This window comes from Apteryx rowi, unplaced genomic scaffold, assembly GCF_003343035.1.
Source record: "Apteryx rowi isolate R43461 unplaced genomic scaffold, aptRow1 scaffold_179, whole genome shotgun sequence".
Taxonomy (NCBI): Eukaryota; Metazoa; Chordata; class Aves; order Apterygiformes; family Apterygidae; genus Apteryx; species Apteryx rowi.
In genome coordinates this window covers 25,268-50,714 of record NW_020448074.1, presented here as the reverse complement: position 1 = coordinate 50,714, position 25,447 = coordinate 25,268, and the positions used below count along the sequence as shown (strand labels likewise).

The following is a 25,447-nucleotide window of genomic DNA, read 5'->3' as shown; positions in this document are numbered from 1 at the left end:
TTTTTGTTGTTTGTTGTTTGCAGACGTGGGTTGGCAATAAAAGAAGGAAGATGAGCAGCAAGAATGCTGTAGAGTCTGGAGGCACTCCCCCAGGGACTGTCCCTACTACACCCTCAGTACCTCCAGAAGCAGCAGTTAGAAATGTGGTAAATATTGCTCGATCCCAAAGTCAGCAGTCTTCTTGGACCTCTTCTAATAATGATGTAATAGTTACTGGTATATACAGTCCTGCTAGTTCATCTAGTAGGCAAGGATCCACCAAACAGACAAATGCTTCGATGGCAGAAATACATAAAAACTCTATTCCGAGACTATCAGGAAAAAGTGATACAGAATTTCAGCAGCAGCACATCCCTTTAGGACGGCAAGTACCACATTGTAAAAATGCTTCCCTATTAGTAGGGGAAAAGACTATTATTTTATCTAGGCAAACAAGTGTACTGAATTCTGCGAACTCCATATATAGTCACACTAAGAAAAGTTATGGTGGTTCATCAGTCCAGACTGCAGAGTTGGTGTTACCTCAAAAGCCAGTGATATGCCACAGACCATGCAAAGCTGAACCCGTGGGATGTCAAAGGTTACAAAAACCGGAACATGCAGCTCTTGCATCACACGTGCCCCTTGGACAAAGGGCTAATACTAGGGACCCTTCTTGTAGCACCCAAAACCTGGAAATTCGTGAGGTATTTTCTCTGGCAGTGACAGATCAACCTCAGAGAACTGTGGGAGGAAGTACAACACAGAAGCATTGTTCAGTGGAAGGCAGCTGTCTGTCCATTGCAATGGAAACTGGAGATGTTGATGATGAATATGCTAGAGAAGAAGAACTAGCATCCATGGGAGCACAAATACAAAGTTATTCAAGATATTGTGAAAGTAACAGTTCTGTTCGAGTAGAGAACCAAAGTGCAGCCTTGTCTGGGCCGGGAAGAAATGTGAGCTGTAGTTCTCAGATGGTGAATGCCAGGGATGTGCCTGACAATATATTGTATCATAACAGAGACTACCACTTGCCTGCACGGACCTCATTACATACAGCATCCAGTACGTTGTATAACAGTGCTAATCCATCAAGAAGTACTTTTTCTCCTCATTTTACATCTTCAAGTCAACTGAGGCTGTCACAAAACCAAAATAATTACCAGGTAATCTGTCAATTTATTTCTGTCTTCAAATCTTGAAGACAAGGTCATAGATAAGTACTGTTTTCTTTTGAAAGTTGGAAACTAATAAGCAATAGGTTCATATTTCTGCAGGCTGTCTTCTGTTTACATCTTTCAGTAGAGATAATACCTTCTTAAACAAAAGTGAAGTACGGCTTCACTTTTGTACTTCACTTTAAAAAAAAAAGTGAAGTACAGCTGTACAGGTGTTGTGTAGTGGCACTCCATATCTGTGTAGCTGAGCCTGTGGCTACCATGGGTAGCCGTATATTGAAGATCAGCATGGGCTTTATGGATGCGATAGATATGATCCTCCAGTAACCAAAGTATAACTACCGATGCATGCTGAAGTCTTCCTTGTCCTTGTGACTTGACACAATTTTGACACAATGTCACAATTTTATACCCTTGGTTGTTCCTCTGTAGACATGCTTTGCATGTGGCACAGGGCAAAACATGGGATCATGTAGTAATTTTTGCATCCCTCACTGTTGCTAGCCCTTATTAATTTCATCTTGGATTAGTTCTTCAGCAGCACTGCCTATAACCCTTATGCAGTCTCCAGTCTCTGGGTCCTGTTCTTCTGCGAGGGATTAGCATCTCCTGCGAGATAAATAGATGATGGCAGGCACAACTATTCCTCTCCTGCAACATGTAACTCAAGTATTGGTGTTAAATCCAGTCCCGTTATTTCCTCATCCTGTAACAGAGTCCGGCAGTGGTATTGAGAGGGGAAAATTAAATGCAGATAACTGAAGAACTGAAGATGTTCAGAGGAGACTAGAGCAGTGAGACACTTACATATTTGTTTGTTTTTTAAACTAGAGGAGAGATAATTGTGCAGGAATCATCCAAATTGATCTTTTCATGGATTTTTTTGTGCTTTATGTCATGACATAGTCCAGGGACACTAAGATAAAAGTCTGAAAACTGACATGATGCAGTGTCACCTGTGTTACCTTTAGTGTTTTTTGCCTGTTACTTGCTTTTTGAGGGGAAGGTTTTCCTAAAAGTGAACTATTCAAACATCTCCTTTTTTCTGTACATGGCTCACTAGTATAAGGGACAGTACTTAAGTGGTTTTTTTATTTTATTTATTTTTTTTTTTTAACTTGTTCCTGTCTCATGTGAAGATTTGAAACAAAGCTTCTGAGTCCAAATAAAAGGCATTTTTCACCAGAAATCACCAGAATCATGGCTTTACTTGTCAAACCTGAAGTCTGAAGACCCCGTATATCCTAGACTAGATTTTTTTGTAGTTTATAGGACATCTGCAATTCTTATTTATAGCCTCTCCCAAGCTATCCGAGTACTTTGGGCAAGCTGTTGTCTTCCTTTCTCCCCTCTCTTCTGGGCTGGTCTGTCAGTGTTTGCTATAACTGTTCTTGTTTGAGTTATAAAATTAATTAAATGCTGTTTACTTTTGACAGTCCAGTTTCATAGATGAAGAAAAGCTGTAATTCTGTACATCTGTTCAATAATAGGCTGGTAAAGCTGCAGAAGTGCATATAATACAGTTAAAAAAAATTTTTTTTTCTTACCATTCACACAGAGATATGCATTATTGATACTTCCAGCAGTGTGCTCTTGCTACATTGTTTTGCTCTTGACAAAGCATCAGTGAGTTGTATTTCTTACTACTTTTTAGAATTTTTAATGAAGTTTGAAGTAACTCCAGTTTTGAATTTTTGGGGGGATGGGGATTGAATCTTTTTCATGGTATGTGACATTTTATCTATCCATGTGGCATGATAGGGATCAGAGTAAGCAGATCCATATCATTCTTCCCTCCCTTCCCCGCCCCCATTAAAACAGTGTATCTATTTTTTTGAAAGGCAGGGTTTTTTTCTGTATTCCTTTTGACTTCGTGCCTGTCTCTCACAAATGTTGTATGGGTTTTGGAATGCACCTTGGATTGAGGGAACAGCTGTTTTTCCTGGTACCCCTTGCCCTTCCGCAGTTTTAAACCTTGGAAAAAAAACTGTGAGGGTCACTATTAATTCACTTATTGCCATAAACATCCATGCTGTGAAGCTCTGAGATAGCACTCTTCAGTTTTAAAGTATAGGAACCTAACAATAAAGAGGTCGTAACTGCAGAGGACTAGTGTCCCAGGGCCTGGACAGATCCTGCAGTATCTTGACGATGGGATAGTGCTGATTTCTTCAAATCATGGCATTCCTTGAGAGTTTCTAGAGCGCTCCAGAACAGTACAGAAGTAAGTGATGTGTCATAAGACATGTTTGTGTACGACAGTGATTCACTTCCAAGCACTTTTAGCACTTTTACAAGAAAAATTCACCTACTACCTTTAGAATCATTGCAAAAAATGACCCCACTAAGCTGGTAAAGTATTTTATCAAAATCATGAGTTCTGCCTACTTTAATCCCCCACCCCCACCCCACCAAGTCCTCCCTTCAAAGTTAGGGGTAGTCAGGCCTCCTTTCAGCCCCCCTCTTCTGCCTTGCCTTGGTTTAGGGTGATGGGAAAGTTTGCCCTCCCCGAGTGCTTAAATCTGTTAGGCTTGCTCTCCTTAAGCAGCTGGGTGTTTCCTGCTTTGCATGTACGTTCCCAAGTTGTCCTGAGTGGGATCATGGCTCCACTGCGGGTCGCCGCCTTGTAGTTGTGTGTGGAGGAGTAGCTCCCATTCTGTGTGAAAGCTGGAATTTGCAGGAATTGGTTGCCTTTTTGCAGGAGCACTTAGTTCTGTTCGCAGACTTCAGCAGTCACCGCTCAGCCTGATGCTCTGAAGAGGAAAAAGGGGAAAGAACGACTACCCCCACCTACGTCTCCCCCAGCTCCCTGCCTGCATTGCAGATGCCTGATGCAGCCCTTTGTATTTTGACTCTGTGACCCACAGGTCAGAGCCTGAGAAAAAGTATTTCTTTGATTCCCAGAATTTCATGAAAGTAAAAGAAAATAGTCCAGTATGAGTGGTATCTCATGCAGACATCCCACTTGGAAACATGTATTTTGTAACATTTTTAAGTATCTTAGTTCTTTTTTTGTTCCTGAGAAAGCTTTTTCAGCTACTGTCTAAATTCTTTTAGACTTGCACAGGATGACACTTCTTTTGTATGCAGTCAGCTCCTGTTAATTTTATTGCCTGTGTTTAACTAATTTATTCATCAAACTAATAATGAAAATCCTTAAACTTAGGGAAATCTCCTACATTTAAAAATAGATTAAACCTGAGTTACTTGATTGTTAGAATAGTTAAACATCCAAGCATGTGCTTTTAAAGTTGTGAATCTGTGAGTTGTGTTTTGATGAAGCAATTACTGTTGTACATTGGTGGGGTATCTAATTAGCAATTAGTTATAGCTCCCTCACTGGTTCAATTAATCAAATTCATGTTAATGTAACTGAATAATAAATTTAATAAAATCATCAATTTTCATGCCTGAGCAGTTTCAGTAAACAGGTTGCTCAACCTACTTACTTTTCTTTTTTTTTTTTTTAGTTTGACTTTAAGTGTACTGAACTAGAGAGACTATTCTTACTAGTTGCATGTCCTCAAGGCTGAATAGTGATTTATTATTTCCTCTCCTGCCAGCCTTAAGGAGCAAAAATACTGTTGCAAGTGTGTGTGTGTGTGTGTTTATTTTTATTTTGTTATGCACACAGAAGCACGGAGTTATCCAATTTGGCCCTGTTATCTTCTAGGGGAAAAAAACTAGACCTTGTAGCCAGTACAGCAGAAGAATAGGATAATCTTTTCTAAAAATTAACTGCAAGGATCCTGGCTTATGTCAGTGAGCTTAAAGTTTTTTGTTTGTTTGTTTTCAAGGAAATGGGACATATTAAAGTGATTTGTGTACTTCCTTAGAGAATTTTGAAGTCAAGAGGATGATGTTGTTGTTGTTGTTAACTTTGGGCAGCAAGGCTTTTTCCTAGGGCAAGCAAAATGGTTTTCTCTGAAGGGGCTCGTGCAAAGTGTGCCCTGACAGTCGCTCTCAAAACAGAAGCATAACTGCATTTATGTCATCGGAGTTGCTCATACTTTTTCTGCGGTGACGTACTTCCAGTCACATGAGCTGGGAGGGTTGGGGGGCTCCTGGGGAAGAAAGCAGCCCTGAGCAGGCTGCAGCAGTGCTGTGTGTGGCCTCAAGTAATTCCAGGAGAAAGGACAAGCAAGAGCAGGACATGGGCTGTATGAATTGTTGCAGCACACTGGATTTGAGGTAGTGAATCCACAGAAGGATCAGGGAGAAGGTTATGTAAGGACCTCTCACTGTCTAACCTCTTCAGTTAAGATCCAATATTGGTAATATGCAGGGTTTGTGGTACCTTTGAGCCTTCTGTGGCATCTGCAGGAGTTTCTCTTTTGCCTGTGTTTCCCTGGAGGAACCAATATCCTTTCTGGGACAAGGATTTTAGGCTGTCATTTTTGCAGCTCACTGCAGCTTTCCCAGCTGGACTAGGAGTAATGTTAAACCTGCAGATGTGTCTTTGTAACTCTGGCTTTTGCAGGAAAAGCATCCATCTGACTCAAACTTGTGCCTCTTTTTGTGGAGTCAGTTAGAATATTCCTGTGTATGTTGTCTTTCAAATAGTTATATTGAGATGAACTTCATTGTATTTGGCATTGTATCTGTCAGAACTTACATGCATTTGTCTTCCAAGTAACTGTTAATGCTTTACCAGGCTTGATTCTTTTGTTCACACAGAACAGCACATTTCTTGTAGCCCCACTTTAAATCTGTTGGCCTCTTGAGGAGTAAGAATATAATTCACTGTAGTTTCTGATCCATTAAAAAAAAACCAAAAGACCAAAAAACCCCCCCACCCCTAACCAAACAGGAAAACCTCAAAAAGAAGACTGTGTAGTTACTGAGAATGCATTTGCAGTGGATTCTGTCATGTAAAGCTGTTGTTTGGGATATATAATTGTAATAGATATTACTTGTTTCTACATAATTCTCTAAAATGCCTGCATGCAACCAAGAAATTAATATGATAGAAAAAAAAAGCTGATTTGCTTTTTTGAGAGGAGGGTGTCCATTTCTACCCCTCCCTCTCAACCCGTCTTGAACTAACATGAGAAAGTGTCTGCCAAACTAGATAACCTCCAAGCTCTTTCAGTTAAAAGCCTGAAGGATGAAAGTGTCTTATGCACTTGTACAATAGATAAACTGTACCAGGTATTCTGTATTTGGGTATGCTCATGCTGAAAGATTGATTAATCTCAAATCATTACACATGCTATACATGTGAGGAAAAAAGAGTCCACTCTCTTTCTGCTGACTATACCAAACTACACTAATAGTTTCTGTATTTGGTAAGTGCTCTAATAATCAATCTCTCAAGAGCTATGTTTAGTCTCCCAAGCATTGCTTGTCTGCAACAGAAGCTAAATATGGAATCCTAAACAAACCTTAAATATTCCATGCTATGAAACATTTCATCTCTTCGGGGAAAATAGTGCAAGATTATTATTTAATAAAGTCTAATATCTGGGAATGATGGCAAAACAATGAGAATCAAGGGAACTGGCCTTCACCTTCAAGCCCTGCTTCCCATTCCTTCTCCAGACCCACTGCCCACGTTTTTTCTCTAGTGTGCAAATCCTTAATATTTGACTTTGAATAGTTCAGTTACTAATGTTCTAGTACTTTTTTTGACAGTGTAATTGATGTGATTGGAAAATATTTTAGGGCATTTCTGTCAAACCTTTGGCCCTGTCTAACTCCAGTTTGCTTCATCTTAACTGCTTTGTGACAGACTTAAGATGAAAGCTTGTATTCTGAAACACTTTCAAAATAGCAAAAATGCAGAAATATCTGAGATACCGTGGTGTTACCTTACCCTCATCCGAAGAAAGTTATTAGTTATAATGTTTCTAGTCTTACTTGGAGTTTCTTTACAACAGTAAGACTAAGCATGACTTTGTTTTAAATCTGAACCCCTGACTTAAACACATAGTTAGCAGAATTGAATGCACAATATTGAAGTCTTGTGAAAGCTGCTCAGTATTATTAGCTCTCATAGTGACCTAAGCTGCTGTTATTTTTTTGTTCTGTTTTCCCCTTTCACCCTTACAGATTTCAGGAAACCTTACTGTGCCTTGGATTACAGGTTGTTCCAGAAAAAGAGCAGTAAGTATATTTCCATTTAAGTAGCTAATGGGTGAAGTGAAGCAATGAAAAGTTTGTTTATATGCATTTTTGAAAATGTCGAGTATATTTAGGTTATGTGGATTTTCCTTTTGATGTTCGTATTAGTCAAAGTATAATCTACAAATATAATGGTTCAGTTACCATAAGGTTGACCTGTAGCTTTAAAAGCAGGTCAAGGTCATAATCCTGCCTCAAGTAATGTGATCTCCAGGTATATAAATTGTGAAATTAGCTGAAGTATAACACCTGAATAAATAAGGACTAAGTTTGGAGCCCAGTGTGTACTACTTCTATTGAAAATGAAGTGGTTGTTAATTGAGAGACAACTGAATACTTAAGAGAATAGCTGCTCTTTTCAGTTACTCTGTGTGCATGTACAGAATTAGTCCATGCTATCTGTAGTAACTTTCTCAAATCTAATTTATCCACATATGTTATTTTACATCAGGCAGAATCAGCCAGGTTGGTGTCCTCAATTCACAAATGACTCCAAAGCATAATAAAAGGTATGAAACAACTTTTGCAGGAAAATACCACTTTCCAACTCTCCTGTTCAACTACTGTCCAGCATTTCAGTTCAGTAGTAGTCTGATAGCTTCTGTTTGAAGAGCGTGTAGATTCTGCTTGCTTAGCATGAAAATATACCCTAAAATTTGAGGTTTGATGGTACAACTAAGCTGCTCTAATGTTCTTAAGAAGCTGTTCCTTATTAGTCTGACTATATCAAAAGCAATACCTAGGGAGATGGCTATTCTGATAACCAAACTTATCCTATCATAATCTACAAACCATTGAACTGTCAGTGTCATGTGTGCTACTTTGGCAATGATAACTAGATAATGGAAGAACCTGTCCTTGCCCTCTCCTCTCTGCTGTGCCTGCTAATTTTTTCTTGATGCTTCTGTTTACTGTTCAAAAAATGTCTGCCTAGTTTGATCACATTTCCTGTATAAGTAGGAATCTGTGGAATATCACATTAATTCCATTTTCTCTCAGATTTTTGAGAGGTTCCAACTATGGTACATTTCTACTGTCTGCAGACTTTGGTAGTATCAATTCACAATAAAGAGCATCCTCCAGAGGAAGCAGTACTTTATACAAATCTTATTATTGTTCATTCCATCAATTTTTTTCTAAGTCCTAGTTTTCTTGAGTAGGCTTATTTAAATGCAGCCTTTTTCTTCTTGAAATCACCTTTTCCCCCTGCCATTTAATGACTTTTTAAAACATCAAGCAACTTGTCAGTGTCCTAGAGTACAGTTTCACTGTTTGGCTGAGCTGATTTAATGGCAGGTCCCTGCTGAAGGGGGAGGTTTTTCCCCTCTTCCTGTTGGTGCACTGCCACCCCGTCCACAGCACTGATACTAGTAGCTGATTGCAGGGTAATTCAGGGCAAGTGTCTGACCTGTCGGATATATCTCTCTTCTGCAGAGTTTGTCTTTTTAGTGAGTTGAATGTACTTAATAGGGATCAGATGAGTGCCAGAGACAGCTCAAAGTAAGCAGCAGGAGCACGTGGTTGGGAGCAATGAAGAAAGTGGGGCAACAAGAAGTAGCTGCGAGTTGTTAAATTGTTGCTCTTTATTAGGAAACCATAGTCTCAAAATGTCCCTATATGCCCTAGGTGCCTTCCACCTCTGCCCAGCATGAGTACAGGCTGGTGGATAAAAGCAGAGTTCTTGCTGAGGCTCTGTTTGCAGCCAGGCACAGCAGAATCTGTCCTGGTCTAGCCCAGAGCCCTCAAATGCAAGATATTAAGAACAGCACCCAAGTGCCCAAATCTTCTGACTTCTCTCCAGTTCTTATTATCAATGTATAGTGTTTAGGCAGGACATGTTAAACTTTAACAGTATGTAAGCCAATGACAAATTATTCCAAACAGAATTTTTAAGTTCTTCTGCTGTTGTTCAGACTTTGTGATGCTTTATGTTCCTCTTGGACAGAATTAAATGCAAATAATTTTCAGTGTTGAAAAATGACTGACCATATTACACTTTTCCAATCAGTTTTTACTTTTCTCTGTATGCCAACTAATGAGTCACCAAACATTTGCATGGACTTCAAGTCATTAGGACACTTGGACCTGAACAGTACTTAAAGTGTGTTTATGGTGGAGAAGGGATGAGAGAAAGTGTATGTGGGGATGGAATTCTTTGAAGCTTGGGAAGGCACAGGAGCACCTCTTTATTGCAGCTGATGCCGCAATTCTGAACAAGAAAAGACATTTTACCTCCTTTTGAGCTACAGATTCAGCTGACTGATATCTTCTCTAGTAGGGGAAGTTAGTGTGCCAGTCTGCTCCCTGTTTACAAGTGAAATCTCTGCAGGAGTAGTGTCTCCTGGGGGATGGTTGGTGGTTCCACTTTCTTCTGGCATTTCAAATATAGCTCTTTTTCCCCACAGCACGCTGTACACCCACTCTTATTTTGAGGGTAAGCATTACGACTTCACACTTCCCTAGCTTGAGCTTCAGATGTTCAGACGCTGAAGTTAATGGAAGGCTTTTCCATTAGCATCAGTAGCTGCGTTAGCATTACCTCTCTCCCTAAACCATAACTTAATCACCTGTTTTTCAGTGTTAACTACTGCTTTTCAAGCCATTTTGCCCTGAAGTCCCTGCATGAGTGAATTCTACCATTCATCCCCTTCCCTTTTTACTTCTCTTACTCCTCTGCCAGCCTGGATGCAGCACCAGACTGATTTTATGTTTAGGAAGTTAGTATGCAACTGTTTCCCTTCCCCCTTCTTTTTTTGCTCTACCGATTACTTCTTACATCAGTATGTGAGAATGCACCCTACTGGGAAATGCCGATGTAAACAATTGCAGAAGCTGCTACAGGGAGTTTGTTATGGATATGGAGGTTACACTATGGGCAATGGATAGTATTTTGAAGCAGCTGTCCTCACGGCACAGTGTGAATCGCAAATGGTGGATATCTGTTGCTATGTAGAACAGAAAGGACCCTATCTTTTTATCAGGAGCCCTAGATAAATTACTTCTGAGGATAATATTTACCCTTATCTGACAGTTATATCTGGACATCTGACTTCTACATAGTTGCATCTGTGTAGAGGGTAAGCAAGGCCGTGCTTGGAGTTTTTAACTACAGTGTAGTCAAGGAACTGGGTGTTTTGTGGTTTATAGTGGATTGGTACTGAGAGGAGTAGGTTTTTATAGGTGGCCAGGGAAATGTTAATGGGAAGATAGGATGTGAGAGCAGATAGTTTGTTCACGGGGAAGAGGAAGACTTGCATGGCATTTTAAACTTGGGAAATGTGCTTGGAGCCATTACCCTTCGTGCTTTTAAATACTAAATTGGGTCATCAATGTCAGCTAATATCTCTAAACTTTCTGTATTTGCTTCAAAGGAGTAAGCCCTATGTGGTCTAAATGCAGAGTTAGCATGAATCAACAGGGTAAGTTGCTAAGCTGGAGTCCAGGAGCAGTTGAGAGGATGAAGAGAAGAACATTGTGGCCAAACATGTGGCTCAGTTGAGACCCATGCTTGTCTGTTGGTGTAGTCCTGGTCTCGGATGACTTTATATGCCAGATGAACATAGCGAGGGAGAGCTTTCTGGAAAAGCATGTGCACTTTTTAGTAAGTGACTTCCTCTCTCATAGAGCAACATGGTGTTCTCCCACGTTTTATAGCACTGGGTAGGTTGTACAGGAATGATCGTCATGTTAGATACCTGATGCAAAGCATAGAAGGGATTTCTAGGATAAGTTAAAATCTTCAAGGATATGGGAATGCCTGTTCATTTGCATAACCAGAAATGACAGTTAAATTAAGGATTTTTTTTCTTTAGTCCTTCACTCCCATGTCTGTCTTTTTTTTTTTTTTAAACAACAAAACACAAAAACCATTGGTTAATACAGTTCAGTTTGACAATATCTGTTTCCATATGTAGAATATTTTTTCAACTTAATGTTTTTATCAACATATCTTAGCTTTTTTGGTAGGGTCTCTAATGTCTGGTGTTTTGGATACGATTCAACATATCTGTCGTCTTTTTTGCCATTTCAAATTAACACTGGTTTGAGATGTGAAGTTGTCATGTACAAACATGATGTACTTCTAGACTCAGAACCAGTTGACCAAAACATGACTGGTTACTGTACTGAATGTCAGCATCGCTCAAGTTCCAACCACACCTCCTTGTGGAACAACGAGCTTTAATCTCAAACTTGATTTTAAGTAATGCTTTAATGGAATATTAGGGTAGTTCACACCTGTTCTCTAGTTAGTACTGCTGTTCCAACAGAAAGTTTCCATAAAGACAGTGTTCAGGTGTATAAAGTTTGTGTTGCTACTTTAGGCTAGAATTTGATAGCCAATACTGCCACTAAGAAAAATGTTTAAGAAGCTCCTGTCTCGGCACTGTCACATCATCTGTGCTAGTATAGATGATCAGGAAAGAGGCCAGATTGGGAAAATGGTCCAAGCTGAAAATAGTCAGTTCTTAAAATGGGGAACATCTTGCTGGGTTAACTCAAGAGTGAACCATATGGCTTGTCATGCAGCCATATGAACAGTTGTAGTGAGGGGGGTAGGGGGACTTAGATGGTGATGCAAAAACAGGAATGAGCAGAGGTGGTTACAGACAGTTTCAGCTGGCATTGCTGCCAGAAAATCGCAGTTTGTCAGACTATGCCCATAGTGCTATATGAGGAGTCTAATAGTTTTTAGAAGTACTTGAAATAATATTTAAGAACCTTAAACATCACAGGAGTTGGATGGGGCAGTTGTAACAAAATGCGTTACTCTTATGTTCTCCTCACCTACTTTTGAATAACAGGCTTTGCTAAAGGGAAAAGTAAAGTTGGCTTCTGTAAACTCTAAGCTTGAAAAAACACGTGAATAGATTTTACTTTCCAAAAAAGCTCTAGAAAGCAGCAGAATGCATTGACCAAAGCAATACATCTTGGAAATAACTGTAAATCTGGTCTGGGAAATACTGTTATGTAGAGGTTGCTATTTGCTATCCTTGACTAATTAACTTTATGTTAATTTTCTGTTGTTAAATAGCCCGACACTATGTAATTAAAAATGTGTTGAACTGACCATGTTTAGAGCTGCTCGGATCAAGTCATGAGGTTTAAAGTTTACACTGTGACAGCCATGGGTAAAGTGATCCTGATAAAATGCTTCACTCTTCCCTGCTATCCCTCCTGCCAACAAACAGTCCGTGTTTTCTAAACTTAGTAGAGATTACAGGTAGCCTTTAGACTAATAAACATTTAAGGCTCCTAAATGTTACTTAGAAAATGTTTTGTAGTGGAACAGGAAGTTAGAATGTTGACAGGTATTTAGGTGTAGTACTTGGAGAAGAAACAGTTTTCTACTATCTGATTTCTAAAGATGTGCTTGCTTGTAATAGCACAGACTGTTCCTGTGACCTAGGAGGCTAAGGCTTAGGCAAAATTTAGAGGTCAGAATCAACAAATATGCTGATAGGGCTTTGAATCCAAATTTGAATCCTGATGCATCCAGACAAGATATGAATATTGTTGAATATATTGACTGTATATGATGCACTTTTTGACCCCTCTTTTTGTTAGGAGAAAGCCAAAAGATCGGATGCACTTTGGAGGCACTTTGGCAGCCTAAAACGGGTGTATGCACACAGGTATTTGGAAAAAAAAAAAAATACAAAAAAAAAAAAAACCCTTCTCTCTCACATCCTTCAGTTTCAAATGAGAAATTTTTTTGAAGAATGAACATGAAGGAACAGAAATTGAATGGAGGCAGTTGTAGAACTGTGATTATGGCAATTACTGCCATTCCAACAGCAAAAAGACTAATCTCTATTTTGTTTGAAATGGGGAAGATTGTTTTTTAGATGCTCTGAATTTTTAATCTTTTTGCCTTGATGTTTTGTTTTCCTTGCCCTGTCCTTCAACTGCATCAGGAGACAAATAAAAGCTGTGCAATTCTGTAGAACTCCTTGCTAGTCTGCTCAGCGATGCTGTAAGATGATATATTTCTGACTGTTAATGAATATTAGTCTAGAAGTGTCACCCTTCCAGTTCTTCAGGAGAATGTACTTGGAAATTGTGGAATTTTGTATTCTGTCATGGTGCATGTAAAATGCATTACCCTTTATGGATACATTGGTTTTTGTTTTTTTATAAGGTGGTGAAAGGATAGCAAGGTTTCAGAAGTGGCAATGAGCAGACTGACTGAAAAGAATTAAAAGGATGAAAATCTTAATTTTTGTCCTCAGAAATCTTGAAGTGTACTAACTGTGCTTAAGTCATCTCATGTCTTAGGCAGAGTGGTTAGTATTTATGGTACACCACTGCTGATCAAACATGACAGKCATACTATAACTTAGTATGCTAGCTATGAATAAGTTTTGTCACATAGGTGTTGAGTCTAGGTAAGCTTTTGGCTTTTTGGGAGGTGGTGGGGTTTGGGAAGTTTTTAATTTCTAATTCAAGGTAGTTGTAGTGGTCTTAATATCAAGTCTGAAATACAATATCAGGAAGCCAGCAGATTCAGATCTTAGAACTGTTTCAGCCCATCATTCTTCAGAAAAAGACACAGTAAAAATCACATGGTATGTAGCATGTGTATTTTGGGTGGGATTTTAAATGAAAGGAATGCTGTTCTTTATGTTACTGCCAGGCTAGTTGTTGTGAAGTTTCAAAGGGAGGCTGCCCTCAGTGAAGGACCTCACAAGGGGACTTGTCCTGTATTCCTCTTTTCCTCCCCCAAAAAACATTATGTTATAGCGACAGCTTTGATACCTTTCTGAATAGTATGCATCTCCACTTTGTTGAAACCTCTGACCCTAGGTAGGTTAGTTGAATCTGCCTAGAGCTTCGACTTGGGTTCTCTAGCCTCTGTTCAACATGTGTATGTTTGGGGGGGAAAAAAACCTGAAATAAGTAGAGGCTTTCTGTCCTAAATGTTTGCTTTTTGATGTTACGTCATACTGCTGGTTAAGCATTGGCTATTTTGATGAATTTCTGGAGATGGTGACTTCATGGAGGATCCAGCTAGAGAATCTGTGTTTCTCTGCTTGCTTTGGCTGGCTAAAAGGTAAATATTCTAGTTATCAGGCCACTCTGGGTCAGTTCCAGTACAGAATGGCTACGTAATTACACACTCATGTTGTTGAAAGGACAGTAAGCCTGTCTTCTGCTGCGGCTCCTCACAGAATGCTGTGTCAATGATGTTTTCTTTCTAATGATCGGGGAGATGGGAGTCTTTGTGGATTTACAGGCTGGAAGTACCTGTCTGCAGGAAGTATGGTTCTTTCAAGGGTACTTCTAACTTACTGTTCTTGCATGGGTAACTGTACTGTACTTTGCATGTTAGCAGCTAGCAAAAGCAGCAGGATTGCCTCTGTGCTTTACTGTGACACGAGATTGGATATCACTGAAATGGTCGGCAGCTTTGTGGCAGTGGTGAAACCTGAGGTTAAAACCTTCAAACTGGAGGAATGTCTAACCTGACATAGTATTTATGGGGTTAAATATGCTGATAGTGTTGAGGAAATACACAGAACTTCAGACACTGGGGGTGAAATAAAGTAATAATTGCAAATTTTATATGCTTAAGTAATGTATATTACTGAAGACTGACTAGTCCTTCTGATAAAGAAGTAAACTATATTAATCATTGGACAAGAAGGTATGAAGTTTACTAAGCAGTAAGGGACCTCACATGGATATTAGGCAATGAAATCAAGAAATAAGAAATAAGACTAAGAATAATTAATATTAAATGATACAGATGGGAAAGGAGGAACTTTTATTTATTCAGAATTGACTATTACCACTTATTTATAAGAACTTTGAGTATTAACTGATACTCCTCTGAAAATGTCAGTTATACATTCTGTAGTGTCAAAGTTCAGAGTTAAATACTGGCATCATAAGGAAACAGGAAACAAAACAAAATAACATTATAGCATATATATTATAACATTGTAGAAAATCTAGGATTTCTTTGTATCTTGAATGCTGTGTACACTTCTGATCTTCCCATTCCTCCCAAAATACAATAGAGAAGCAGTAACAATGACCAAAGGCATGGAATAGCAAATAGTGAACAGCTAAATAGGCTGTCTCTCTTCAGACTTGAAAACAGATGACTGGGAGGGAATGGAGGAGCGTAATGGAGGTCTTCAAAATTATGAAAGGTGTAGAGAAGACAAAGAGGGACTCATTTGTTTCCAGTATATGAACGGGCAGCAAACGAAGCTAGTGGGCTCAAAACAAAGCAAGTGGCTCTTCAGATGAGGTACAATGACACTGTGGAACTTTTTGCTGCGGAAGTGAAATGCTTTTTAGATCGGCTCTAAAGGAGGTTGGACTGGACATGTTTATGAGAGAGATTTAGAGTAGAGAGTAGAAGGTGCCTGTGATTCATAAGATTTTTGGAGGCTGCTAGAGAGCATTGGAGGGAAGAATCACTGTTCATCCTATTGTACTTTTTAGTAAACTTGAGAAAACCTTTAAAATGTGCTAAAACAGTATTAGTCTGTGAGTTTTCTTGCTAATTCTACACAATAGAGTTTCTCAAGGGTAGAGACTAAAATTTGTTGCGAGAGATTTTATTTTGATTTAAGATTACCTTGCTCACAGCCATCATAAATAAACTCCACATTATTCCTGAAAGAAGCTATAGTTCTGGTGAGAAGCCTTTCATTATGTCAGGTGCTCTGGCACACGTTTCATACTTATTAAACAACTTCATGAAGTTTCTATCAGAAATGGTATCACCACTTCTTAATGTCTCCCTATGTTTGTTTGACGTATGCATCTGAATGAAGGAGGCTGTCACTGAGTAGCAAGGTAATGCGAATATACAAGCTTTGTATGGAAGACCAGAACAAACAACTTAAGCAGATGGTTGTGCTAGAAATAGCCATTACCTCAGTATGGTTCACTAGAGCTTCAGAAGTGAACCTAGTCAGTTGATTTATTTAATATATGATTTCATTGCATTTTAAGCAAACACAACTTCCCATATGTCACAGCATACAGTGCCCAGATTACCACAACATAAATGCAGCAGTCATTTATACTGAAGCTGTAGTTACTTCATTTTAAAATACACCTTTTATTATTAATCTGAAAATTCTGAAAATTTTTGTGTGTGGCCTGCCGCATTTTCTATTGATGCATTAAAAAATGATCTAAAAAAGGAAGCCGTAATAAAAGACAGGATAAGGACACTCCACTGAAATGTAATTACTCATACCAATTATAGACACTAGATTTGCACCACAAATACTGCATGCACAGTGGGTATTATGAGGTGCTTGGCAAAGTGCCAGGAATGTCTATAATAAACTAGGTCATCTCTTATAAGAATGTTGTTATTACACTTGAGAGGTCAGGGGATAAGCAGGGTTTAACCCTGAGCTTGGCAGAACTGCTGATTCAGTTTGCTCACAAGGATTGCTTTTCATTGTGCTTTGATAGACTATTTTCTGCTGGAAGAAGCTTCTGTTTTTCAAAATATGGTCAACAGAACTGATAAACGTAAAGTATTCATCAAACAGTTAATTCTCTGGAGGATAAAGCCAAGTCTCAAATCAGTTAGTAGTGGATCTGAAGAGAGGAAATGAGATTTGTATTCATAGACTTTATTTGCTATAATGAAGTAAAAATAAGAACTGAAATGCTGGCTTGTCTTGAGGTATGAAAAGCATTGTCATATAAAGCTTTTCATTTCCCCCCCCCCCCCATTCTATATGAAGCATTAACCATCAGTGTTATATTTGTAAGATTTTTTTGTTTGTTTTCTCAATTCCTCTGATGATCCCAAAGAAGGGTAGTTTTATTAACTAAATTGATAGACATGAGGTTTTATGTTCATGTAGAAATTCTACCGTTTACTGTCTCACAAAAGACATTGACCAGTGCCAGAGCAATACATGATTTTTTGAGCAACTTATAATACAGGAGTCAAATTTATATATAATCTTGGTCAAGGGGATGATAATGTTACTGAATGGTGTTTGTGATTTCTCCAAGAAATTTATGAAAGGGCACATATGAAGGTAGTTGGTCTGGATTTAAATTTTGGACAGTGTGAAGTGTTCTTTACATTTAGCGAGCATAAGAGTTGAGACTGATCACCTTCTGGTGGTGTAGCAAGTGAAAACAGTGTAGCTTAACCATATTCCCTGACTTCTGTGAGATAGGGTAATGCAACTTATATCTACTGTGAGCAAGTGTGGTTCATTTAATACATAGTAACCTGTTACCCTCTTAGCAACTTGTTTGTGAATCTGAGCCCTTAAATGTCTAGAAGCTTTGTTTTTGTGAAATGATAAAATTTCAAGTCCARTAACCTGATACATTCTGCTTTTCATTCCTACAAGGACTGGCTATCTGTATTAAAGTCATTATCTATGCTGCCAAAATGTACCTATCTGAAGACAGCATTTTTGGTTTTCCAAAGGGGGCTCAATTCCTACCTGCTTGTCTGTGATTAGTAGGTTACTATGTGCTAATCTTGGTGGGAAGAATGGCAGAAATAAGATATGATCTCAAAAGTATAGTAGTTAAAAGGGATGAGAAGTAATAACTAGAGAATACACTGAGCTTGCTAGTGTAAATTCAAACAGGCATCATAGTAAGGCTGTTCTCCTCAACCCTTAGAGGGAAGTGATTTTTCATTATAGCTTTTAACTTTGTTTCCTATCTCAGATTCTCCATTTCCTTCTCTGACCTACAATCAGTATCAGCATGATTAATGTACTGCTGCACAAGCCCTTCCAGAACAAGTGAAAGGACGTGACAGTAACTGCAACAAAAAAGCAGAATGCCTATTGTCATCTTAAACACTAGGTATTATTTTTGACAAGGAAGTAAAACAAAAGTTTTAAGTTTTTTCTCCATTTCTGCAGTAAGTGGCTACAAAAGCCCTCTTTTGAAATGTAGCTACAGAATATTTTCCATAACTTTAAGATGTCTCCTCTGATCTAAACTGACTGAGACTGACTCCCCAAGCCTGTTCTTTTAGCAACATTATATAGCAGTTGTGGGGTGAAAACCATTGAATATTGATTTACCTAGTAAGAGTTTTATCAAAACAGTTGTGGTAGACTATCAGAATCAATATATATTCATATAAGATAAAAAAGATATGATAATGGCTTTATAAGTAAACTATTTGAAAACCAGATGATAGGAAAGTATTAGGCCACTCTGACCCCTGGTAAGTAATGCAGAAATTTTCTCTCACTTCAGTTTCCCTGCTCTTCCTTTGGTCTTGCCACTGAATTGAGCATTCTGCTCAAGGCATTTTGGCAGTTTTTAAATTGACTTGCCCAGCTCTGTGATGTAGCAGGAATTGCATTTTTAGAATGTCAGGTGAGAAATGTACCTATCATCAATACATTCATCATTTTATTTTTGGTGTTTTTTTAAAAAGATGAGAATATTTTAAGAATTTGTCTTAAATCACTGTTTTGGTGCTTAAGTGCTAGAGAGGAAGAGTTCTGTTACCAATTAAGCAAGGGATTAAAAGCTTAAGATTTCCTGCTTAAACTTTTCACATTTTTAATATACTACAAGAATGCTTTGTAAAGCAGGTCAGATTGCTAAATACAGCATTCCTCACTTAAAATCCTTAAACTTAGTAAGTAAAAGTTAAGCAGTCTCTGTACCCTTCCCAAAATACCATCCGCTTGGTAACTAGATTTGTCAGTTACTGTATGTCTTTTGTCTGACTTCACATGCCTTTTTCCTGTTTCATCTCCTTGCCAAATTAAACTTCTGTTACGAAAGTGGTTGAGGGTGTTTGGTGCAGTTGCACATTGGGGTGTTAAGTGAGGGAAGGCTTGCATCCTGAAGGAAGCAGGTCCTTCAGTTGTGCCTATTCTGATATGTATCTTTGTAGCCTTTTAGTAATGAGGCTATTATTGCCCTGTACTATTTCTGTAGGAGAAGCATTTTCTTAGATAATTATGCAAAACCATGTAGCAAGCTGAAATCTGAAGTCTTACTCCAGCAGTCTGGACACCCCCCCCCCCCTTTTTTTCCCCTCTTCCTGTTCTAATTTAGCTGCTGCAACTGTATTTGAGAAGACAGCTTGGACTAACTGGAGTTACTCCCTTGTATATGAAGGAACACTTAGGCAGACTTGCTTTGGCTTCTGTCATTTTACCACTCCGCTGGGGTGGGCTAATCTACATGGCATGTTCCAGGGGCTTTCTTTAAGCTAGGCCTATTAAATATGTAGAAAATTTCTGTTTTATTTTCCTGAAAAATAATAATCATGCTGAATGTTCGAGTGACAGATGTTGCAGCAGTGTTATCTATGAAAACTCCAGAACCAACAGCAAGTGTTATATATTTATTTATTTTGAAGCTCAGTATATTTTAGAAGGTGAGGTTGTCATGAGCTCCCTGCCCATTCAGGGAGGTTGGAAAGACCAGAATGACTTGTTTCTCCTTGTACTTTGAGTTTTGCTGTCACATTCCTTTCTACCTTCCCTTTCTTCAGTTCTTGGTTGCACCTTGCTGTCCCTGCCTGCTCTGTGCAGTTGGAACAAGAAGCTCTTCCAGGTGTTTTCAGAAGTTAAAATTTGTTTTGCCAACAGCCATAAAAGGCGATATTGCTGCAGTGACTCAGGAGATGACTATGCTGTCATTCTTTAAGTGACTTGTGGGAAAGAAGAGCTCAGGTCAGGTGTATACGAAAAATAGTATCCTCTAAAGGTGAATCTGCAGTAGTGATTTAGTTCTGTGCAGCAATGTGCTCTTGAATTCCGCTTATTGCRCTTTGATTCTCCTCATAGATCAGCCTTGAAATGTATTAACTGAATTCCTTTTAAATGAAATTAAACTGCAGTGTCCCAGCTGGGAGTGCATTTAGTGTGCTGCAACTGCTAATAGGTGCTTAGTCTGTAGGACTGGACAAGAGTGAGCCTGAAGTAACATGTACGGGGTGGGCACTGGTCTCGGCACCAGCTGTTTCACTCTGCAGATTAGCTCCTGGTGTGCAGCGCTGCCTGCGTAAGATGTCAGCTTCTGGATGGGCACTATGGAGACAGCTGCTATAATTCTGTACTTCAGTGTCTGAAACTATAGCCGCCCCTATAACTATAGCTACATCTCTGTTTTGCGTTAGTATATCAGAGGCTCAAATGCTTCTAATATTTTGAGAAATAGTGATTTTAAAAAGAAAACTGCAAAGATTGCCATATCCTGAAGATTAGCATTGATAACCATATGAGATTGTCAAATGGTTCTAGTTCTGTGAAATTTTTAGTCCATTGTTAAAGTAACTTCATTCTAACTTAACAGTTTTTAAATGAGCAAACCCAGATTTTAGATACTGAAATCATGGTTAGTTTTTATAAAACTTCAGCAGCTGAAATAATAACAAAATTGGCTCACAACAACAAAATGTTGTTACTCCTTACTAATGCAAACATTAAATTTGTTTGCATTTATGGACTCCTAACAGCAGGAGAGATGACAAATATGGGTTTTCACAAAGAAACAGGAAGCTTTAATTAAGATCATTGAGCTAAAAGCTACTCTGCTTGTAAGCTCTATTGGCAGAATGATACGCTTGCAACATGTTGTACTATGTACCCATACCAGTTCAAGAAGTGGTAGGAAGTCTAGGATTTGTTTGTCAGTGTTACTGCTTATATCTGTAATCTACCACCATATCTTGATAAATATGCACATAGAGTAAGGGGAACTCACAAATAAAGAGTGGAACCAATTTAAACTCTGAAGCTTACCAAATAAACATTAAAGCATTCCCTTTGGGAACTCAGAATCCTTTGAATTATGCATGTATTGTAGTTTGCAGTAAGATAAAAGAACTTTAGGTGGGGAGGGTGAGAAACTTGAAAAGCCTTAAGGAATAATATTCATAAATTGGGTGGAGAGAGTAAACAGCACAAGAAGAAAAAAGTTATTTTCAGTAAGCCATATAGAGTGAGATAAAACAAATTAAAAAGTCAAGTGGAGCTGAAACAAAGCTGAAGTGCTTTAAACTTGCTTTAGCACTGCCGTTGCCTTTAAAGCAAATCCCAGAGAACTCTCTACTGGCCTGGATAAAAAACAAACTTAAAAAAAAAAAATTCTTAAGGGAAAGTTAAAAGAGAAGAGAAGCCAAGGAGACAGCATAACATATGTGTCTTACTGTATGCAAGACCTCTGGGAATGAAATGGGCAGTATAAGCTGAAAATTTTTTAATCTAACAGTAATTTCTTTTATCTTACAGTTACAGGACCGCACACAGTTTAGTGACCGAGACTTAGCTACCCTAAAGAAATACTGGGACAATGGCATGACCAGCCTGGGCTCAGTCTGCAGAGAGAAAATTGAAGCTGTTGCTGCAGAATTAAATGTTGACTGTGAAATAGTGCGGGTAAGAAATCTAGAGTCTTCCCCTATCTTGTCGCAGAAGCAAAAATAGGACAGATGAAAGCCTTTAAAAATTTCATGAGGAAGCTTGAAATAGATTTCATGTATTACATAATGAATGACCATGTTGGGAAGTGCTGTCTTGCTCTTTCTGCAGTCTATATATAGAAAAAAGCCCTCAGGTAAGAGTCTTATTGATCAGCAACCGGAGTAGCACTACGAGCTATCTGACATTCTCTTTAGACTGGAATAAGATTTTAAATAAAAGAGTTAAATTTTTTAGGGGTATCCTAGAACACTGAAAAATGCTGTTGTTTGTTATGATCAAGATACAAAGCCCTTCTAAAGGTACAGGGAAAATATGTTTCATTAATGCTTATAGGGGAAAAATAACTGTAAACGTGAAAGAATGTTCCAAAATAGGAAAATAATATTTTCAGATGCTGTCTTGAAGCCAAGTGGTGATGTGACAGAGGGCAAAAGATACTGTGAAGGATGCTGGGTCACTGAAACTTGATAGTCCATACAAGTGGTGTTGATGAAGGATTCCATTAGGGTGATATAGGACTGATATAGATAATGTGATTCCTTAGAACCATTTCACATCATCTCTTCCAGAGGTTGGGAAGTTTGGTACAGTGTCCCTTGTAGCCACTGTATGCACAGTTACCAGGCATATACTGTCTCTCTAAAACTATGGGTGTCTCATTCATTTGGAGTGCTTCCATTCCTCAGTAAATAGTCTGACCGTCTTTGCAGTCAGGATAATCTGTGTTTCTGAAAGATGTTTTTAGTGTCTTACTTTCCCACCATAATGGAAATGACAATTGTGACTAGTCCTTTCAACCTTTTTCCTCTTTTTCCACCTCTTTTTCCACTACTATGAAAGTGGAACTGGGAGCCCTTATTTTAAATTCTCCTTTTGTGGAGATCTTTTTGGGGAGATGGTATATTAAAATGGCACCAAAGTTAGTTTCACTAGTAAACAGTAATTTGGCTATTTACTTGTTTGTTTTCCTAAGCAGGTGTGAATTACAGAAAAATGAAATTGCACTTTTCTGGAGGCTGAAAAGAATTATTCTTTTCCATGTAGATAACAAAGTTTCTCCATATTTTCCAAGCTCTTCAATTTGTTTTCTGAAGGGTGAGGCTGTTTACAGTTATATATAATACTTTATTCAGTAAGACTGACACCAGTGCTTGGCTTCCCTTAATTTGTTCCTTTAAGAACATCCTTACTGGATGTTACATACAGGATGACAGTATGAAGTTCTATAAACACCTTTCAAGTATCTGCTTGAAATGCTTTTTTCTTCAGGGCAGATGTCCAGTTTGTATTAGACTCAAATGAACTCCCTAAGACTCCGTGGCATGATCTCTAATAGAATTCACACGCATGCATGTTTTTTCTTTATAGTAACTGGTGGTGGTGTCAGCATCTGTCCTACTTCTGCTTCTGAGTCCTCTGTGTGACAGACTTGGAAAAATTAGAGAGAACTAGGTTGGAGGTTGGTCCTGCACCATACTACGCTATCTTTTTGGTGTGTAAAGGCTGAATTTATGCTACACTGCACGTGTATTCTTCAGTGCTTCCTGTTGACTTGTCTCTAAGACACGTTGTGCATGTCCCAGCTGTGGGAAAGATATTTTCCATAATGTGCTCTACATTATCTGTCCTAAATTCATCTTGAGATCTAGATAGGCACACCATATTATGCTTTTCTCCTTACCTGACAACTTGGATATCCTTTGGAAGGAAACCATTATGTCTGGATATTAGCGTGTGGCATGGTCCCTTTCTAATAAGGAGTCAGGACACAGCCATGATGCAGTCAGCAGTGAGGCCTTAGTGAACCACAGAGCATTTCTGCCCTATACTGTATGCTCAGCCAAAAGAGTTGGACCAAAGGGACACTGGGGGAAGAATTTCTCCACTTTCAATACGTGCTGCCTTTATGTATATTCTACTGTACTTCGAATTCCAGACAGTGTACAACTAGCACCTGTTGCTCCATTTGTGATGTAACAAAATATATAACTGTTTTACATAGATATTTATACATACTAAATCACTTGTTTTTAATTCAATTCAGTATACTTCCCCATTCTTCTCATCATAGCTTTTTAATGAAAATTCATGATTTGTACAGACAAGTGTTGCTTTTCCAAAAGTACAAAGACTTATCTTTATGATCTCATACTTCCTTGCAAGGTCTCTAGTACAAAGAATACATCAAATCTGTTTTCCTATCTCAAAGAAGGATGTTTACCACCATGAACAGTTCCACTGAATTTGATCTTTTAAGGTCAAACAGGGCATTTTGTTCCATGGCTTTGATACTTGTAGTAGGAGAGCGGATTTGCAAAGTCGCTGCTGGTTGCACATCATGCACATTTCCGCCCCCAGGTGTCTTTTATGTGTTCCCGAGACATAAAAAGAGGGAAGAAAAAAGAAAGAAGACTGTCACTTTTAAATATGTGAACTCTGGCCAATATTTCATTAAACTTGAAATATTTCATGTATTTGCATTATAGTTATTGCTGATTATGTTTTGGGGGCTTTTTTTGTAGTTACTTAAAACTTGTTTGTTTTCTTCTCTTGACTAATTTTATTCGTTCATACCAAAAGAGTGTCTGAAAGGTGCAATAGCCTTCAGTGAGAAATTAGTTATTTGAGGACAGGGTGACAACTATCAAGCTCCTCAGAAAAAAAAACATATATATATATATTTTTTTAATAAAGCATAAAGCTTTTATACAGAAGAGATGCAGTGCTACTCCTAACCAGCCTATCCACAGGCTAGAGGCATATCCTTCTTTTTTCCTGCAACTTGTCAGACAAAAGTTGGAATATTTAAGGTAGTGCTGAAGTCTGAGTTCATTAACAAATCAATCAGTTGCAGCAGAATGGCCACTCATTTTTCACAGCTGATTAATGACTCTTGCTGTTGGGGGCTCTAGGCCTAGTCTAGATGCAAGTTATGATGGAGAGAGTCATTGAAAAAATAACTCTAGATATTCAATCTTTATTTTTCCCCTTAAGCAGTATTTCTGAAGGTTGCAACCTAGAATCTTTCTTGCAAGTTGACACCCTAACCTCAGTATCTGGAGAGCTGTAATCATGCTTTTTAAGTGGCTCCTTGCCAGTCCACTTACTTACAAGCTGCCTCAGGGCAGTTATCAGCTGGCTTTTTCTGCCTGGACTCCAGCCTTTCATCCCTAACTGTTGCTGATCATCTGTTTAGTTGAAGCTGGGGAAATTGCTGCTGAGTTCATTACTAGCTGGTATAAGTAGCTTCAATGAGTCTGATCATGTGTACTTTATGGATGTTGCTTGATATTTTTAAGGAGGTAAAATTCTAGGGATATCATTAGAATTATTTAGTTATTTTCCTACAGGGAAATACTAATTTGTCTATTTACTTGCTCTTACGTCTATCATTGTACTGCTCCAGAAAATTCACTATAAAGTATGGTGTATACTATATGGAAGCTTAAAACTTTTCTTTCCCATTTTAGTTTGTGATGCTATAAAAAGTATACGTATGAATCTTATATGACACATTCACTATGTTGAATGAGAGACTTCTTTTCTGCTTTAAAGGCTATGTAAAAATACAAGTAAGGTCTACCTTGTCCAGGTCCCTCAATGTTTTTGCTGAATTTCTTTTAATAAAAATGAAGCAGATTTGCTCCTAGAGTTCTTAGCGCTTTATTGTCACTATAAAATTATGAGAAATCCAAAGAATGGCAATATACTGTTTGAAAAAAAGGAACACAAGTCTGGAAGAGGCTACTTGTG

At 38.4% G+C, this 25,447-nt stretch overlaps 1 protein-coding gene across 5 annotated transcripts in view; it reads left to right on the top strand.

The window, feature by feature from the left end:
- Positions 1–25,447, top strand: part of HDX (highly divergent homeobox) — a 57,448-nt gene that overhangs the window by 12,455 nt on the left and 19,546 nt on the right. For 4 of the 5 annotated variants that reach the window (XR_003252746.1, XM_026061268.1, XM_026061265.1 and 1 more), the window contains 3 exons: positions 24–1,148; positions 7,212–7,265; positions 21,503–21,649. Coding sequence is in view for 4 of the 5 variants with exons in the window: in XM_026061268.1 (XP_025917053.1) it covers positions 24–1,148; positions 7,212–7,265; positions 21,503–21,649 (1,326 nt within the window). In the remaining variant the exon portion in view is untranslated. The remainder of the gene's footprint in view (positions 1–23; positions 1,149–7,211; positions 7,266–21,502; positions 21,650–25,447) is intronic. The other variant, XM_026061267.1, reaches the window with a different exon arrangement.